Source organism: Torulaspora delbrueckii, chromosome 5, assembly GCF_000243375.1.
Source record: "Torulaspora delbrueckii CBS 1146 chromosome 5, complete genome".
Classification (NCBI taxonomy): domain Eukaryota; kingdom Fungi; phylum Ascomycota; class Saccharomycetes; order Saccharomycetales; family Saccharomycetaceae; genus Torulaspora; species Torulaspora delbrueckii.
Window position 1 is genome coordinate 99,558 of NC_016505.1, and position 17,774 is coordinate 117,331.

The following is a 17,774-nucleotide window of genomic DNA, read 5'->3' on the forward strand; positions in this document are numbered from 1 at the left end:
TTCCTAAAATGGGGACTATAATTGCATCCTAAACAGCACTTCGAAAACTCATCTTTCTTGGGTACCGATGAGGTGAGTTATTGCTAAAGCTGCATTCAACTCGAATCAAAGCAACTCTTTATTCATTGAACAGCCCAGCAGCAGTAAAAACGTAAATGCCTTGGCAGTAGTAGCATCATCTGATTTGCTTCGGGCAATTTTCTTGTTTCCTGTTCTCAAGACTTTAATTTGGCTTTTATCCTTCAAAGCGTTGATCTTGAAATGCATTTACTTCAAGTCAATTTGAAAAGTAAAACTAAGAGCACAAACAAACAGAACCAATGTACCTCCCGGGCCAGCAATTGGTGTCGTGGTCTAAGACCGGTTTGATTGCCTATGGAGACTCAAAGTCACCAGAAGGGAACTTCTGCGTAACCTTTCTAGAGACTGTGAATGGCACCAACTGGAGGTTTCACCCGCCTAAGAGGTACATTATACATCCTCAACTGCACGAGGTGCCTGCAAGTGGTATTGGAAATGCACTGACACAAACCGGTAACTCACTTAATGGCTCTGGGAGCACTCCTAATGTGGCCGCGCTGAACAATGACAAGCATGCTCATCAATTCTTTTACAATATTTCTTCTGTACACTGGAATAACTGGTTCAGCTTACCAGGGGATATGCTCGCAGTTTGCGATGAGATAGGTAATATGACGATGTTAATCTCAGGTCAGAGCCCGGAGGGTCCATCCACGATCGATAAACTAACCATGCTCTTCCAAGACAACGTCTACAAGATTTACAATCATGTCATGCCTTTAAACACCGTGTCAAATTCATCTCCAAAGGGTAAGTTAGAGAGAAAGCAGACCAAGAAAGAATATCATACCACCATATTGGATTTCCATTGGTTAAGCTCTTCTAAGCCAGTTATTATATCTCAGTTCTGTGCGTTTGATAGCTCAGCCAATGTTTATAGGAATAAAGCACAGCCAATTCCTCCATTTAGTGTCTTCCATCCGCCCTTCATGAAATATGCCTGCGTAGCTGTACGAAAGAATGGTCAAATAGACTTTTGGTATCAATTCTCGAATTCTAAAGATCATAAAAAAATCACTTCACAACTCATGACCAGCCAGGACCAACGTACCAAAGAATTCGATTGGCTCTTATTTGCCAAGGTAACTCCAATTAATGATGACCAAAGTATGCTGATAACCACTTATTCCCAGTTGTCAAAAAGACTTACTTTTTTCAAGCTACATATGAGCTGGAATGTTAATACTGCCAACCCAACACTTCTGAACGATCCATCATTGAAAATTTCCCACATTTTCGAGACTACCTTAGATGCCGTTGACGAGGAAGGCTACGTACTTGATCTCGCACATCTTCATGTCTTGTCTAAATCACCACTGGAAAAAAATGCATCACCAGAGATACTGCTGGTCTACGATGTTTGCGGGACGAACAAATCGCTTGTCAGGCGATTTAGACTAACAAAAACGCTATTGAACAACAATTTCATTAGCATATTGAGGCCAAATCGTCCTGCAGATACGGCTAAGCAGCCAACAATATCCAAGCGCTACAATCTTCATTATGTTGACAAGCTCTTGCTTGAGAATAAGATTGTCTCGGTAACATCAGAGATGCTGGATGGCTTCACCACCTTTTACGCAGAAGACGGATCTGTCACGTCTTATAATCCGAGTGACTGGAAATCGGAAAGTGAGAGGTTGCCAACTCAAAGCCAAGAAGCTAAATTTCGCGATATTATCACGTCAATCTTGAGTACCGGGTTCAAGTATCCCAAAATACCTCCAGCATGTGCAGTTGAATGGATGCAGGTATCCCCCGCTATGTGCGGTGTCATCTTCAAACTGAATAAATGTGACACTCCAAAATTTTACTCTATCTTTGGGGAGGAATACAAGGATCCAACAAAGGACAACATTCATGCTGCTGCTTTTGCCTTCGGATTTGTTGCTAGCATACATCGCCAGCTATCATCCGAAGATTTAACAATTGCATGCAAATCTCATGTCTTAAAGATTGCTAAAGCTGATGAGAATAGAGCTAAAGAATTTATCACTAATCTAATGGCCTCTGTCTACTCATTCTTCAATGTTTCGCCTGATGCGAGAAAGGAGATAATGGATAAAATGATCTCGAGTAGACCTATTCAAAAAACCATGTTACTTCAATTGGAACTCGGTAGCTGCTTCACTCAGAGCAATATTTACAAAATGGCTCGAGTGGTCATGTCATTGAGAAATGTGCTCTTTGCATTTAGTGGCGTTGCTCGTAACCTTCATTTTGCCATAGAACAGTTGAGTAATAGTACAATTCAGCATTCCTCAGGAAATTCATTCCAGACTTCATTTTCCAAGCAAGACTTAGTACATTCATTGATTCCTATTTCCAAATGGTTTGTCAAGTTTGTGACTTTTTTAATCCAAGAAGTCATTTTGTTAATAAATGATCCCCAAGAGCAGTCGAACACTCTAGTGCTTGGTATATTCGGCGCAAGAATGCCTAGGACGCTAATTTTATCGATTCTAAATGAGATTAAGAAGGTAACACAACTAGTAACTAAATTCCCAGAGACCACCTATCCAGTTCTCAATGAATCATCGAATTTCCTAAAGATAGTGCTTGGTGAATCGCCCGTCAACTTTGAAAAGTTTGAAACTTTCTTGGTTGACGTTAATAACAAATTTACCGCCTTTAACGAGCAACAGCCATCAAGCTCGCGCGAGCCCTCATTATTGGTTAAAGCCGAAATACCTTCAAACGTCTCAAAAATCGGAGACTTCCTACTGGCATATTCGAACAATGCTGTCATATCTCATGTAAAGGCCAACTCGGTTTACTTTGCCGACACAAGCGGTTTGAGGATATCGAACGATGAGTTCTTTGAGCCCGAGGTATTTAGGCTCTTACAACCGCTGGAAAAGGGCCTGGTGATAGACGATGAAGATTTCCCAGAAAAGTATAGAAACTCCAAATCTTTTTGCCAAGTTGATTACGATGCAATATCTTATGACCATTTGAGCTCAGAAGAACTGAAGGATGGAAAGTTAAAGAGGTGTTGCAGATGTGGATGTGTCACTAGAGCCGGCTACGTCATATTTAACAACAAGACCATAGTCCCCACAAGCATTCAAACCAAACGATGGCCCACAATTTATGCAAGAATATGTATATGTTCCGGTTTCCTCTATGAGCTGGAAACGTGAACCCTAATAATGCACTTATGTACTAAGCTAATAGATAGAAGTACAAGATTGCAATACATTTTACCTGTAACCTATAAAGCATGTCGATCTTTGTCTCAGTTTGCATTGCCTTCCTGGACTTGCCTTCTAGATCGAACGTCGCGACGTCCTAAGTGAAAAATAAAAAGAGAGATGATCTTGAGATGAGCTTCTCGCTGGCAAGTAAGAGATGAAGATCTAGTCTTAATAACAGTAATATATCGCAGGCCTGATGAATGCGTCAGGACGTCAGTTTTACACTCCACTGGACCAGTCGCAGATCGAGTTTATTCCAAGTGATAGCGAATCGATAAACGGTAGTTTGACCAGCTCAAAAACTAGTAATGAGAAAGTAGATTCTCCAGGAAGGGAATCCACAAGATCGCATTCTTCGGGCACTAGGGAAAGCTCTTTGTTTCCTCGCAGAGGTTCTGTGACGATGAGTGAGCTCATATTTAATAACATTGGTCGGAGCCAGACTAAGGATAGCCAAAAGGAGGAGAACTATGCCCTATCTCGAATGACTACCACTACGTCGCTGACTTCGAACGTCATCGACCGTGTGCGATACAAGATTTTGCTTAAGTTAAATTCTCGCGAGACACAGCTCCTAAGAGAATCCTGGTCTATGATCTTGAACGAGGATATAACTAACGATAATGTCAAGACTAAGCCTTCAACCAAGAAAGGTTTCAAATTCAATCCGATGACACCTTTGAACTCACAAGCCAATTCTGCACGGCGGAATTCGATCACCAGTGTTACCAGTGCCACTAGCGTTATTCCAGAGACGAAAGGAAACGTACAATCCAATGCATTCGCCAGTTCACTGTTTTGTTCACAGTTCTATGCCAATCTCCTCTCCATGGACTCCGAACTGGAACGCATGTTCCCCTCTACTAAGCATCAGGCCGTCGCATTCGCAGGTGTGATCAACACGGCAATCAAGAACCTGGAGAACTTACAGACACTAGAGACTTTCTTACAAGGTCTGGGCAAAAGGCATGCTCGGATCTTGGGCATTGAACCTCCTCACTTTGAGCTAATGGGCGTAGCTTTCCTCAAGACTCTGCAGGACAGATTTGGAGTTCACTGCACCATTGAGCTCGAAGAAGTGTGGTCCAGACTCTACTCATACCTAGCTAATAGCATCCTCCAATTCGGCATCGACCCATACTTGCAAATCGATCTCAACCAGGATACACTCGTTTTCCCCATCCCAAATCTACAGACTGGAGCCAGCAGAACCGTGAGCAGACTCAGCTCACATTTTTCAGAGACAGACTTCATCTCCGCTGCACCTTTCGCAACCAGGGAAAGTACTCCTGCTGAACCCGCAGACAGAGATACATCGCTACGAAACCCGGTACAACCACAGCCCAAGAAGACAAACAGGCTTCCCTCTCGGATTAAGCCCACTACGACAAAGCCGAGCACCAAGAAGACGGCCTCAAAGCTTCATTTATCTAGTAATCAAGACTGTATAATCATGTAGCTTAAATCTTAAGATCACCGTTACCCGTACGAGATAATTCAAGACGCGACTTTTCGAGTACTGTAGGCGTTTTCTTCAACTCTGGTCTGATGGTGAGATCAAGATCTGGTGAATATTCCCCGGATATTAAGACTCCTAGAGGCCCACAAAAGTTATTACTTTATTGTTAAGTCTGGAGTGGATGTTCAGTAGTCTTTAACGCTGGAAATACGGTGTTTTGTTGCGAATAAACTGTCAATTGGTACTGCGCGACCGTTACAATGTCAAGAGATGACTCCAATTATGACAACTCGGATGTACTGAATTCCTCTTTCTATTCCTCTACCTCTATCAATACTATGGATCATGTGAAAACTTTCAGGAACTCATTGGTATTGGCGGATTTGAATGACCCTTATTACAATGGAAGGTTACCGGAGAGCCAGTATTCAGAAGATGTTGGAAGTGATGAAATGTTCTCACAGCCTTCGACGAAGGATAAAGAAATAGCTACTATGAAAATGAGTACTTCACCCTCTTTGAGCGCATTGGCGGGGATCTTAAATGAGAAATCGAGGCAGGCCAACGAGAAGTTACATTCCAGCACAATCATTGATTCATCGATTGTGGAAGAAGATGACGACGAAAACAATCCGATATCACAGACAGTGGATGTGCCGAGCACAGGAGAAGCTTCTCCGAATTTGTTTGAGCTGAATGACAACGAGGAGGTTTACTGTCCACAAGTCACCCCATCATCTAAATCATACATTTCGACGCAGCCCGATTTCTTGAGCACACCCAAAATTACCACCGAGTATACTAATGTTAATCAGCATTCAAAAACGCCTCAGGATGAGTCAAGAGTGGAATCAAGACGCGTTATTTCAGAGGTTCCTACAAGTGGTAGCAATTTGGCGAAAAGTGCTCTACCCACTCCTCAAAGAACAGTCTCAGCAAGTGTAACTGTAGACCAGAACTCGCACAGCAAAAAGAAGAAGAATTTTTTTTCATTTCTAAGAAGGAGACACACTGGAGATAGCTTAACCAGTGATAATTTAAGTCCAAAGATTCCAAACTCCACGACCTTCTCCCTGGGAAGTACAAGATCATCTCAGCTACCTTCGGAAAAGCTAACAAAGAAGTCATACAGTAGTAACAATCTTTTCAGCACATTCAGGAAAAATAAAGAAGTTAAGAATGCGAATGAGGGTAAAAATCTCACTAACCATGAGGTTGAACGAGCCTTTAACGAATCATGCCTAGCTTCGAATGACGAGAACAAACATGAGAGTGCTAAACCATCTCTGCCTAAGAAAGATATATCAAAAAGAAAACCGACGCCACTCAGTTATGAGCATCTCGAGAACAAACGAGCTTCAGACGCAAAGAAACTTGAATCACCTAAAATGCAACAAGGTACTGCGCTGGACGAAGAACGCTCGTTGCCATTGCCGCCAAAACTCGATAGCGGAGAAGCGGTCTTCCCAAAATACCTAGACAAGCAAGAAGTAGATTCTATTGTGTCTTTAGAGCGCTCAAGGTCTACAAAATCTAATAAAAGAAGCTCAGTCGCGTCCCATAGACGATCCTTCACTGATACTCTATCCGTCAATGCTCAGAACGAGGGTATGTATGTTATGGAAGCATCATCAGTGGTATTATCGACTCCCGATCTAGGTAAATCACCTGCAAGTAGCATTTTAAGAAACGGGAAGTTTGAGTCAATGGATTTTTCATCTAACAACTCCAACATTCAAGATGACCTGATAGAAATGAACAAATTATCGAGTGATGAGCCTCCTCTAAAACTAGAAACAATGGAAAGCCAGCATTTAATGGGATCTATCGAAGAAAAATTGAAAGATCTGATAGGTGAGCCAGAAGCAGAAGTTGAACCTATACAGAAAGAGGCTGCTAGTAATACATTTGATGATGACCCCGAATTCATGTCAGATATCATGGAATTTGCCAATATTATAAATTTTGGAGACGGGGTCAATTTCGATTTCGACTCGACCTCTTTGGAGCCTAAGGTAGCGACCTTGGAACCGCCCTCCATGTCCAATCGAGAAGTTCTGTCTGAGGGTTCAGTTCAACCTACAGAGCAAACGAATTTTGCAGCAGGTCTGGGAATATCAAGCAATGTGGAACCCAATAACGAACAGGGAGATAATCATTTAGTGGAAGTCTCACCAGAAGCCCCAGTAGAAAGAGCTGAAGACGATGAATTTGAAAATGAGGATTTTAATAACCTATATGAGAATCCCCAAGAAACTCCGCGCCTGAGAGCTTACATCCCAGAAATTGATATCCAGAGACCCATATCAATGTCCTTTAGGGGATTAAAAGCCCAAGGTTTCAATGCATCAATAACAGGCTCTTCGGCGACTGAATCGCTCGTAAGAGGGGAACGCATGAGTTTCGCCAGTGCTGAAAGAAGACCGGTCAATAACGTGATTTTTTCTTCCAAGATTATTCTCTATGACACTTACAGTGAAGAAGAATACGATAGAAAACCAGATGTCGCCACTTGCAATCAATTAACTCCGCAACTCGCTCAATTGATCAAGGCCGAATTGAATGATTTAAAAAGCGAAATGGAAGTTCATGAAGAATCTCGATGCTATACACATTACTTTTAGTCCTTTGAAGCTATTTATCATTGACATTCACTTACATAACTAATACAATCAGGAGTCCTATTAATCCATAACTTGGTACTCATTCAGGCTGCTATCAACTGTAGATGAATTCATTTTAGTAATATATACTTCTTGAGATGGTATGTTCACGTGACCTTAACATGGTATTATTCTGTAAAATTTACCATTGGTATTAGATACTTCAAGAGATGAGCTCTGAAATATTAAACTTGATACTAATTAAAGCGGCTGGTACAGACAACTCCTGAGATGAATCCTGAAGGTATACCGTTTGAATTTCCTGATAGAGTTTTTCCAGGACAACTGATATGCCCTGAGTATGAGGTTAAACAGCAGGATGAGGTGGATTTAGTTTTCAAGTTTAATAGTGGACAAGGAACTAGGTTTCAGAGTTTCAAATATGATGGCACGACTGTCAATGCAATCACAGCAACATTAGTAGGGAATGTCAAAATTACTGAGACTACTTGCGACTCAACCGCTAATGCTGATCAGAAAGCATCTGAGGAAAAGCTTCAATCTCAAGGAGAAGTTCGTAAGAGGATTGTTAAAGACATGGTCGTTTCAGTGGCCCAAAATGACATTTCAGAGACCAAATGCAATGTCAATGATGACTTTGCCAATAATCTACCGAAGGAAGATGACATCGTCCTTACGCGAGTGACAAGAATATCATTACAGAGGGCAAATGTTGAAATCCTCGCGGTGGAAAATCAAGCTGTACCTGTAGATAGTGGTATTGGTAGTAATGGCTCAGGAATTGTTGCAGCTGGTGGAGGATCTGGCGCTGCCACTTTCTCCATTGCCCAAGCTTCATCCGATCTTGGTGAAACTTTCAGAGGTCTTATCAGATCCCAAGACGTAAGAGCCACTGAGAGAGACACCGTCAAAATAATAGACAGTTTCAAACCTGGTGATATTGTGCGGGCGCAGGTCCTGTCTTTGGGTGATGGGACGAACTACTACCTCACTACTGCAAGAAACGACCTAGGAGTTGTTTTCGCTAGGGCAGTAAACGGAACCGGAGGGCTCATGTATGCCATTGATTGGCAAACAATGGCGGTTCCTAGCACCGGCGCTACAGAGAAGCGGAAGTGCGCCAAGCCATTCTAAATGACATGGAAGAAAACATTAATATTAATACGTTGATATCTTGGACTGTACAGAGTTTATAATGAGCCTCAGGGCGCAATAGCATTGAATATTTCAAAACAAGTACCATTTAAAGGCCCTATTTTTGGCCGTTCATCTTCTTTACTGGGTAAAGTAGTTTATCATCATGTCCTCTCAAATCATATTCACTGAGACCGATCACACCACCAAATTTTTGAAACCTGCTAAAATAGTGATCTCTCTTCTCGCGAGCGTCCTGAACCAATTTTGGCCAGTAGACGTCTTGCTTGTAGGTGAAATCTAGATAACCGCCGTATAATTTATCTAGCTGATCCACAGGTACGTAACCAACAAAAGGTTCATCAAAGACCAATTTTTCACGAGTCAATGGATCGATGAATGGATGAATCAATTTCAAAAAAGTCCATGCCAACCAAGGAATGTTTGTCAATAATGCCTTACCAAGCCTTTCTGGGTAATGTGTTTGCAAAATGTGCAAAACTTCTTTTCCGACCCCAAGAGGTGGAATTTTACTGTTTCCTGCTACTTTTGGAACGTCGGGATATTCTTTGAAATCAATCAATAAAGCTAAAGAGTCCTGTCCTGCTGGCATAAAATCAATAACTCGTTCCAACATAAAAACCAGATGCTTAACTTGTCTATGCGAAGTCTTAGTATTTTGTCTTCCTGGTTTCAGATACAAAATTGGACGAGCATCATTTTCATAACCTAAAACAACCTGCTTACCAGTCTCATTCTCTGGAGCCACCGTATCAGCGGTCAATTCATCTCCATGCTCTTCGCCCATATGACTAATACCGAATTCTCTTCTCCATGCAATTGACTCAGCAATTCTCTCAATACAATCTTTCAAAACCCATTTCGTAGCCCTCAGGTATCTCAAGAAGCATTCTCTCGTAAGCCATGCCTTTTCTTCCTCGGTTAGCGGCTTCAATTCTCCATCTTTCTGCTTCTCAGTAGTTGGGAGCTCCAATTTGGGATTACTAAAATGCTCCAACACTTCATCATACATCTTTTCCTGCTCAGAAGTCAAACTTTTACTCTTTGGAGGTGTTAACCCAGCAGGCAGCTCCTCTATGGGCACATCTATCTTGATGAGTTTCTCATCTGGCACAGTCTTTTCACTCTTCTTAGTCAATCTCTTGAACATGATTCCTGATCTATCAGATTGAATTTCAAACGACTACTTTTATGATTTAAAGATGAATATTTCAACAGCTTTTGTAAATGAGGGAAATATTCTAATTAACTTACTAATCTTTTTTTTTTTCTAACTCTCAACTAATTACAACCACTCAGGTAATGGTCAAGGTGAAGGCCAAAACTGTTACTCTGAGTTTAAAGCGATTTATTACAAATGATCAATTGAGTTTGTCACAATTGGCTATTAATCGTCTTTGAAAAGTGCTTCTTATAACTTAAACTCGGCGGCGGCTTTAATGATGAAGTGCTCCGTCTCAACTTTCGCGTGGTCCGCGGATGTAGATAGCAGGTCCCTTGTAGATTCACCCGGGCGGCGTAAGGCTTTCAAATGGTGAAGGTTAAACCCTTTAGATGCTATATGATTATTGAATTATTTATTCGAGGTCTTGTCCCTGTTGGAACGATCTCTCTTGTCAAAGATGTAGACCGGATGGCGGGCTTCTCTTGATTCCTGTGTAGTATTAGTACTAATATTATTAGTCTCAATTGTGGGCATGTGCTGTGTGGATGTGTCAAAAATTGCAGATCTTTTCTTATGACCCGGTAGAGTCCTTCTGGGGCTCGTATTGGTAGGGATTGGCGCCTGTTTTGGCGTAGGTGAGAATTCCCTGCGAGTTACATTAGGTTTCTTTCTGTTCAGGAAAATGCTAGGCGGCTCTGCTCTTCTCTTTTTAGGGGCAGACAATTGAGACGGTATGTTGGGATTCATTTCAGGTTCTCGTACCGGGTCTGTTGTGGATGTCATGCTGGGCTCATCTGAGCGTGGACTTGTCGGTACGTTGGTCGGCACCGTTGCACCGCCCGCAGATCCGCCAAATGCTACTCGAGTGTTGTGTCTCTTTGCTATATCAAAACCTCCATTCTTGAAATGTTGTAGCCTGGATCCATGTTCCTTGACGGTCTTACGAAAGAGCTCCGAATGCTGTTCTTTTATGTTTCGCCGCGGTTGGTTCTTCGCATAAAACGAAGGATCCACCACCACAATCTGGTTTTTTTGTCTTTCCTGCTGCAGCTGTTTCATCTGTAGTCGCAGTCTTTCTGCACTTTTCTCCTGCTTTCGAAGCACATCTTCCTGATATTTGAAGTATAACATGCGGTAAGGTACTTTGAACTGGCCATTTCCTGGATCCTTTTTCAGCATCGATTGCATACGTATATCAAACAGTTTTTGATACTCTTCAGTAGCTATATTATCATTCTCTGAGACAAAGTCCTTATAATATTGCTTTATCCCATTCTTCTTTGACACATACGACTCATGAGTACTAGTTGGGAAGTCCTGTTTCAATAGGTTTAACCATAGTTCATCATCTTCGAATACAAGTAGTACATTACTCTTCTCAAGTTTGCAGAGCTGGTCAAACTTCACCTTTAGTAGGATGTTTTTGATGAGCCGATATGGCACATTAGTGACATCCTGTAACTGTTGGTAGTTTCTCATCAAACTAACTTCACAGAGTTGGCTCAGACTTTTCATGGTTTTGCTATGAGTTCGAACATATAAGGTATATGTTACGGTTAATGAGATGTATGAGTCCCTGGACTCTTTAGTTATTCAAACGGTCTAATGTTATATATGACAAAAAAAGGTTCAAGTAAATCACTAGAAGCGCTTAATCATGATACAACGCAAAAGACAGATAAGATGATCCCGAAGCCTGTCATGTAGTTTACAGTCACTGAACCGAGTGGAATTGATTGCGAGCTCCCAATTTCGTGATTTTTTTTTATTGTATTACAGGGTTGTGGTCCACTTATATATTACTAGTCTACTCTCCACGCAAGGCTTTGATCACGGCTGGCCTCCTCATCATTTGCTTTGTCCATTTATAAACCTCGGGGAATTCAACCTTAATGTTGATTCCGATTCTGTCAACGACATTATTCCATGGAACAAATGCTAAATCGGCGACAGAGATTCTATCTCCTACTAGCCATACGGGATAATCGAAGAATCTACTGTTTGAAAGTGGCGTTGTACCGGCAGAGTATGCCGCAGCATTTTCGGTATCCAACTCCATGATCAAAGCTTCTCTTCTCTCGGCTAAAGCCATCTCTACAACACCATAAACTCGCCTAACTTCATCAGTGTACCTTTCTACTGCACTGGCAATTTTTTGGGAGTGAAAGTATCTAAAATGCAAAGCCTGACCTATCATTGGCGCATGTCCAGAAGTTTGAAAAAATAACCAGGCGCTGATCTGACTTTGGTCAGCAAGGTTATCGGACCAAAGTAGTGGCTCACCGGTCTCTTTATAATATTTGTTTACCAGATGAAGGAGTATGGCACCAGATTCCCATATAGAAAGATTATCCATGTTATGGTCGATAAGTGCTGGTACTCTGGCATTTGGATTCACTGAGATGAATTCTGGAGCTCTATGTTCACCGATATTGAAGTCTAAGAAGAAAGTATTGTAAGGTAATCCAAGTTCACTCAGCACAATGGCCACCTTGAACCCGTTAGGGGCTGATCTATGAGAAAATAATGTATACCCTTCCATTGGTTGGTTTTGAAAGAATTTCCTTATTCTTGAATTATCCACTGGTCCCATGTTTGAAAACACTTGTTGTTGTTGTGCTTGCTGTAAGATCTGCTGCTGTTCTTGCAGCCTCTGCCGTTGCTGTTCCTGCTGTGCATGTGCTTGAATGTGTGCTGGAGCGGCGCCATGCACTCCCTGGTTAATGTTCACATTATCGTTATTCCTATTATTTCCTTGTGATAGTTCAAAATTTATGTTACTTTGATCGGTAGTAGTATTACTATTCCCCAGATTGACCTGACGCAGTGCGCTAGAAAGGTGCGAAACCGTACTATTGCTATTATTATTACTTGGATTGTTCATTCTATGGTAAGAGCTATCTAAAGCTCACTTGATCGAATATCAACACTGAAAACACTACACCACCAAATACCGAACGATGGAAACCGTTTGAAGTTCTGATTTTTCAGCCTCCCACTTCCAAATGCAAATTTTAGCTCGAAGACCTAGGCTGTAAAAGATAGATTATCTGATAAATATCTCCTAGCTCTAGCCTCTTACATGTTCCAACGGTTATTTGGAGGGTGGAAAATTTTCGTCCAAGACTTACTATTTTCTTGTCACGTGACGTCTAGTAGGCATGCCATGACATTGAGTATACTTTAAATAATGTTACAATTAGGTGCTGATGTATCCTGGCTACTTCTTGGCCTTTTTCTTGTTCTTTTTGACACTTTTAGTCTTGACCTCGCTGCGTAGCGCAGCGTGGTTATTGCCCTTAACGTGCTTGAACAGTTTATTCCTGCTGTCAAACTGTGCGCCGCAGGTACCGCAGGACTCTCTATCTGTTGGTGCCATCTTTACAGAATAATTTGGTTCTGGCGTGCTGTTCTTGTTGTTCTTCTTCTTCTTTGATTTTTGCTTTGTTGGTCTCTTGTCATCTTGCCAACTTTCCTCGGTGACTTGTGCTTCGCCATTCAATGATGCCAGTAACTGGTTCAACAATGCGTCTTCTTCCTCTGACGACACAATTTCAGTGGTTTCATCTGACTCTACATCACCTTCAGAGTCTCCCGATATTTGCATTTCCATCTGCGCAAGTTGTTCCTCAATCTTTGCCAGTTCTTCGTCAATTGACTTGAGTGAAACGTCATCGACATCATCTGTCTGTTGGTCCTCACTTCCATCCTTCTCATTTGCACCAGCACTCAGGGACTCCTCGGCTGAACTGAAGTCTTCCAAGTCCGAAAGATCGTCTAGTCCCAAGGTCATACTCTCATTCTTCATTTCCTTTTGTATTTCCGCGATTCTCTTTTTGTGCAATTTTGTATTGCAGTGATTTTCCAGCTGCTTTTCTGATTTGAACCTCTTGTTGCAAATGAAGCAATCATAAACTATCACTTCCTCCTCCTCATTGAAATCTTCAATGACAGCATCCTGTAATGCGTCCCTATCCTGCGAGTCTTCGTATAGTTTCTCCATCTCTTTGATATTTTGCTCATCGATTGCTTGCCAATTCTGTGGCTCGAATTCGCCCTCCAGCTTAGTCTTTTTATCTGTGTTAAATGCATCCTTCAACTCCTTCTGCTTTTGACGTGCCTTTGACCGCTTTAGCTCTTCAGACTTCTTCAATCCGTCTTTCATCCTTTTATCAAGTTTCTTGATAAACACAACAAATCTTTTCACGGTTTTATTGTACTCATTCCTTGCGCTTTGCCTTGCTTTCTCATTCCTCTTGTTTATCTCTCTTTTCGTTCTTCTATCATAGTTGCTGGAATATACATACTCATCTTTCCAACTGAAAGACTTCAAAGTATTGAATCCCGACCACTTCTTGTAAAAGCTTTTTAAGTACTCATAGTCTGTTGAGCTATGACCAAATGGTGGGAATAACATTGATTCTGGAGCCAATTCGTAGTCCTTGAATTGCTGCTCACAAGCCTTCGAATATCCAGCTGAATTAATGTCTTGCTCAAACTGATCATCTTTGTACATATTGTGCTTTGTGAGACCTAGCCTTCTACCATTCAACACTTCATCTTTAGCTAATTTGGCAAACACTCTTCCTGCAATTTGGAAGAGTCCAGCTGGAGTGTCATCTACTCTGGTATACAGAGAGGAGTTGAAGAACATCAGAAGCTCATCGGTAGTGACACCTGTAACTGTAGCATCAACCTCGTATTCGAACTCTCCATCCTCATTCAACCCTATGGGCTCATCATTCAGAATTTGTTCCTTATGAGAGTCGTACCATGCTCTTTCTTGCGGATCCGACAGAACTTCGTAAGCAGCTCTTATTGATGCGAATATCTCAGTAGCCTCCTCGACATTTTCAGGATTCTTATCAGGATGATATTGTAAAGCTTTTCTACGGTATGCTTTTTTCAGCTCATTATCGTCTGCAAAAGGTTGCACATCTAAGAGCTCATAGTAACATGTTTTCATAACACAGCTTCAGCCTATGGTAAAGTCCAGCGCAATGGGAAAGCTTACTCCTTCACCTCTTTGATGCTTACTGTCTTGTAGGCGGATCAGATCTAGCAAGACAGTTTAGCTCAAAAAAAAAAAAATTAAGTGTCTATTATCAAAGCCCACTTATACAACTGAAATCTACTTAGAATAGGTCAGAATCGCGAAACAAGTTTTTGATACAGGTTTTCTAAACACGATTCCAAAGGATGTTTGATCGTATTCATGTTATGAGTATCTGTGTATTGATCGTATGCCTCGTTCGTGAAACGCATCATGTCTATAGCTTCGTTGAAAAGCTCAAAATGCAAGCGATTAGCAAAATATGAAAATATTGGTCTCTCATACTTTAAGTAGATGGCGACCAGAGGGCCTTTCTTGGTTAACTTATTGAAGGGGATCTCCAGTAAAAGAATTAGGTTCTTGACGATATTTTGGAGCTCAACTCGGTCTATGGAGTCTACCTTACTGATCATCAACTTATCGTAAAGCGCCCTGTCGATGTCAGGTCTTGACTGGCGTGCAACTTCATATGTGATTCTTCTAGATTGATCACCCTCGAGCCTCTTGAGATCAATTGTCAATTGATCAAGTTCAGCCTTTTGCTGAGCGTAAAGTGGTTGTAGTTGGGCAAGTTCAGTTTCCTTGCTCTCTAACAGTACTTTGATATTATCATATTCCTCTAACTTGAGAATCTGGTCGTTGCATTCCTTTCTTATATCATTCAATTCCTTCTCTTTACTTTCTATTGACGACTTAAGCTTGGCATTCTCCTCTGCCTCCTGCCTAATTTGCTCGCGTATCTGTGTTATGGTCGTCGTAACTTTATCCATCTTTTCAACTAAACTCAAAATCTTGTCTTGTTCCTTATTGAAGTGGCTGCCCTTGAGCACATTTATTGTGTTATTGAGCGCTGCCTGTTCTCTGATCAAATCATTTTTCTCCTTTAGCATTGTAGCTTTTTCTTCTTGAGACTGTAATTGCCTTGATTCAAGTTCTTTGGACTTCTTCTCTGCTTCTTTGACCTTGATTTCTAGTTGATCCAATACTTTTTTTTGAGTTATACTCTCTTGAGTCAACGCTTCCACCTTAACCTTCCATTGATTGTCAATTTGTGAGACCAATTTTTGGTTTTTTAAAGTTAAAGAGTCTATTCGTCTGTCTAACTCCTGATGCTTCTGGTCATGACTTTTCGTGTGAAAGCCTATTATATCCTTGTTCTGTATGGTAAAAAATGGATCAATACAGGTCACTTGATGGTTCTTTCCAAATGAGTGAAGCATCACTGTCCCAATATGCACATTGAACAGCGTCATATTTTCCACAAATTTGGTAAGATTGCTTGAATACTCTTCCGACTTGCGTAAGTTTTTGGTTGTCTTTTCGTGGTCAAGTTGCTCCTGTTGAATTGCAGTCTGTAGTTTTTCGCTATTATGTGCTGCTTTCTCCTTTTCCATTTGTACTTTCAGCACGTCTTTCTTCAGTTCGTCATTGGTTTTTGATGCCTCATTCAGTTTTTCTTTCAAGTCGTTATTTTCAACTCGAGTCCTCTCGTTAGATTCTTTTAGAGCTCCTAATTCGCTTTTCCGCTGTTCATTAAGTTTACTTGCTTCTTCCACTTGTTTCATTGTTAGTTCATAATCATTTCGGAGTGTGGTTTGAGATGATTTGGCTAACTCTAAGCTTTTCTCTAACTCCCTAATATGATCATTGGCGACCTGCAACTTCGTCATAATCCCCGTATTTTCTGTCTGCAGTTCGTTTCGAGATGATTTCGAGCTCTGAAGATCGCGCTTTAACTGTTGGTTTTGTTCCTCCATATCTTGTAATTTTTTGGTAACATTACATTGACTTTCGAGCTCATCATTAGTTCTTTTGGCCTTCTCTAAAGCCTGGAATTGGTCATCCAGTTCTTTACTTAAATCCTTTATCGTTTTCTCTAACGCATTGATTTCACGCAGCTTATTGTTAAACTCTTCTTGTAACATGGAGATTTTATGCTCATATTGCGATTTATCAGCGTCGTAGCTGGCTCGCAGTTTTACTTCTTTTTCCTCAATCTTATTCTGCCAATCAGTATCTGCTGCTCGTAGTTCAGTAAAGCCATTTTCTCTTTCACGGGCTAATTGTTCTTTTAAATCCTCAATTGTTGCACGTAACTTCTCCCTTTGCTGTTCAGATTTCTCTTCAATTTCTTCTGATTTTGTTAGCATTTCCTTAATAGAATGACTTTTCCTGTTAATCTCTTCTCTAAGATCCTTTATCATTCCAGCATTGGCCTCGCCATCCAGGAGCCTATCCTTCTTAGAAAGTTCTAACAAACCCTTCACTTCATTGAACTGACTAGTGATTGCGATTATGTTATGTTCCTTCGTTATGATTTCCTGACTTAATATCTCAAGTTGTTTATCTTTGTCCATTAAGATTTTACTCATCGCTTTTAACTCCTTATCTTCTTCGGGTTGTTTGACCTTCTCTCCTTGACTTTCTTCTTGATGGACTATTCTTGCCAAGGTCAGCGGTGTCGACTGTCCAGCAACATCGCCAATAGATTGTTCGTTAGTGTTGCCGGAAGTTGCGGCATCATTCTCCACTGGCGTAGTGGCTCGCAGGTTCTGTCCATTTGGTTGTGGTTTGGCACCCGAAGGTACTCTTCGAATGGTCGACTGTGACGTGTTTTCGTCTGTGACTGGTTCAGAGGCAGGTTTTTCCTGTTTCAACGGCAGCTCCAGCCTTATTCCTCTTTTAACATCAATCTCTCTAGCTATGGCGAGGGCTTGTTTCTTAGGATTAAAAGTATCCATAAAGCTCCATGGCTTCACAGTTCGTCGCGGACTTCCAGCTACCGATAGCATCGAATCACCTTGTTCTTGGAGGCTGCTATCAGTATAGTCGAACCGCTCTTCTTGTTCCTCCTCTCCTAGCTTCACAGCTTGACTAAAATGGGTGGCAAGGTAGTCACTCATGACCAAAAGATTCTACCACAAGATCAGGATCAATATTGGAGAAACTCAAGTTAGTCTTTGTGGTCAACCTTCACTTTGTTTGTTTGTTTTTAAGTTTTAATTAACTGTGCAACGCGATTATGAAAGTCGCGTTCCTT

The 17,774-nt window shown here is 41.3% G+C and overlaps 9 protein-coding genes across 9 annotated transcripts; 4 read left to right on the top strand and 5 right to left on the bottom strand.

Moving 5' to 3' along the window:
• Positions 1-320: 320 nt before the first annotated feature.
• Positions 321-3,224, top strand: SIN4 (Sin4p; the record flags this gene model as incomplete). Its single annotated transcript, XM_003681449.1, has 1 exon — positions 321-3,224. One exon carries the CDS (start codon positions 321-323, stop codon positions 3,222-3,224), a length of 2,904 nt encoding a protein of 967 aa, XP_003681497.1.
• Positions 3,225-3,474: 250 nt separating this feature from the next.
• Positions 3,475-4,737, top strand: TDEL0E00440 (uncharacterized protein; the record flags this gene model as incomplete). The annotated part of the gene is made up of 1 exon (XM_003681450.1): positions 3,475-4,737. The coding sequence occupies one exon, from the start codon at positions 3,475-3,477 to the stop codon at positions 4,735-4,737; it is 1,263 nt and encodes a 420-aa protein (XP_003681498.1).
• Positions 4,738-4,997: 260 nt separating this feature from the next.
• Positions 4,998-7,361, top strand: BNI4 (Bni4p; the record flags this gene model as incomplete). The annotated part of the gene is made up of 1 exon (XM_003681451.1): positions 4,998-7,361. The coding sequence occupies one exon, from the start codon at positions 4,998-5,000 to the stop codon at positions 7,359-7,361; it is 2,364 nt and encodes a 787-aa protein (XP_003681499.1).
• Positions 7,362-7,631: 270 nt separating this feature from the next.
• Positions 7,632-8,495, top strand: CSL4 (exosome non-catalytic core subunit CSL4; the record flags this gene model as incomplete). The annotated part of the gene is made up of 1 exon (XM_003681452.1): positions 7,632-8,495. One exon carries the CDS (start codon positions 7,632-7,634, stop codon positions 8,493-8,495), a length of 864 nt encoding a protein of 287 aa, XP_003681500.1.
• A 118-nt stretch (positions 8,496-8,613) lies between these two features.
• On the bottom strand, positions 8,614-9,666 carry PDR16 (phosphatidylinositol transporter; the record flags this gene model as incomplete). The annotated part of the gene is made up of 1 exon (XM_003681453.1): positions 8,614-9,666. One exon carries the CDS (start codon positions 9,664-9,666, stop codon positions 8,614-8,616), a length of 1,053 nt encoding a protein of 350 aa, XP_003681501.1.
• Positions 9,667-10,089: 423 nt separating this feature from the next.
• Positions 10,090-11,196, bottom strand: ELA1 (elongin A; the record flags this gene model as incomplete). The annotated part of the gene is made up of 1 exon (XM_003681454.1): positions 10,090-11,196. The coding sequence occupies one exon, from the start codon at positions 11,194-11,196 to the stop codon at positions 10,090-10,092; it is 1,107 nt and encodes a 368-aa protein (XP_003681502.1).
• Positions 11,197-11,488: 292 nt separating this feature from the next.
• Positions 11,489-12,565, bottom strand: URE2 (glutathione peroxidase; the record flags this gene model as incomplete). The annotated part of the gene is made up of 1 exon (XM_003681455.1): positions 11,489-12,565. The coding sequence occupies one exon, from the start codon at positions 12,563-12,565 to the stop codon at positions 11,489-11,491; it is 1,077 nt and encodes a 358-aa protein (XP_003681503.1).
• Positions 12,566-12,901: 336 nt separating this feature from the next.
• JJJ1 (Jjj1p) lies at positions 12,902-14,647 on the bottom strand (the record flags this gene model as incomplete). Its single annotated transcript, XM_003681456.1, has 1 exon — positions 12,902-14,647. One exon carries the CDS (start codon positions 14,645-14,647, stop codon positions 12,902-12,904), a length of 1,746 nt encoding a protein of 581 aa, XP_003681504.1.
• Positions 14,648-14,826: 179 nt separating this feature from the next.
• CNM67 (Cnm67p) lies at positions 14,827-17,637 on the bottom strand (the record flags this gene model as incomplete). The annotated part of the gene is made up of 1 exon (XM_003681457.1): positions 14,827-17,637. The coding sequence occupies one exon, from the start codon at positions 17,635-17,637 to the stop codon at positions 14,827-14,829; it is 2,811 nt and encodes a 936-aa protein (XP_003681505.1).
• Positions 17,638-17,774: the final 137 nt, after the last annotated feature.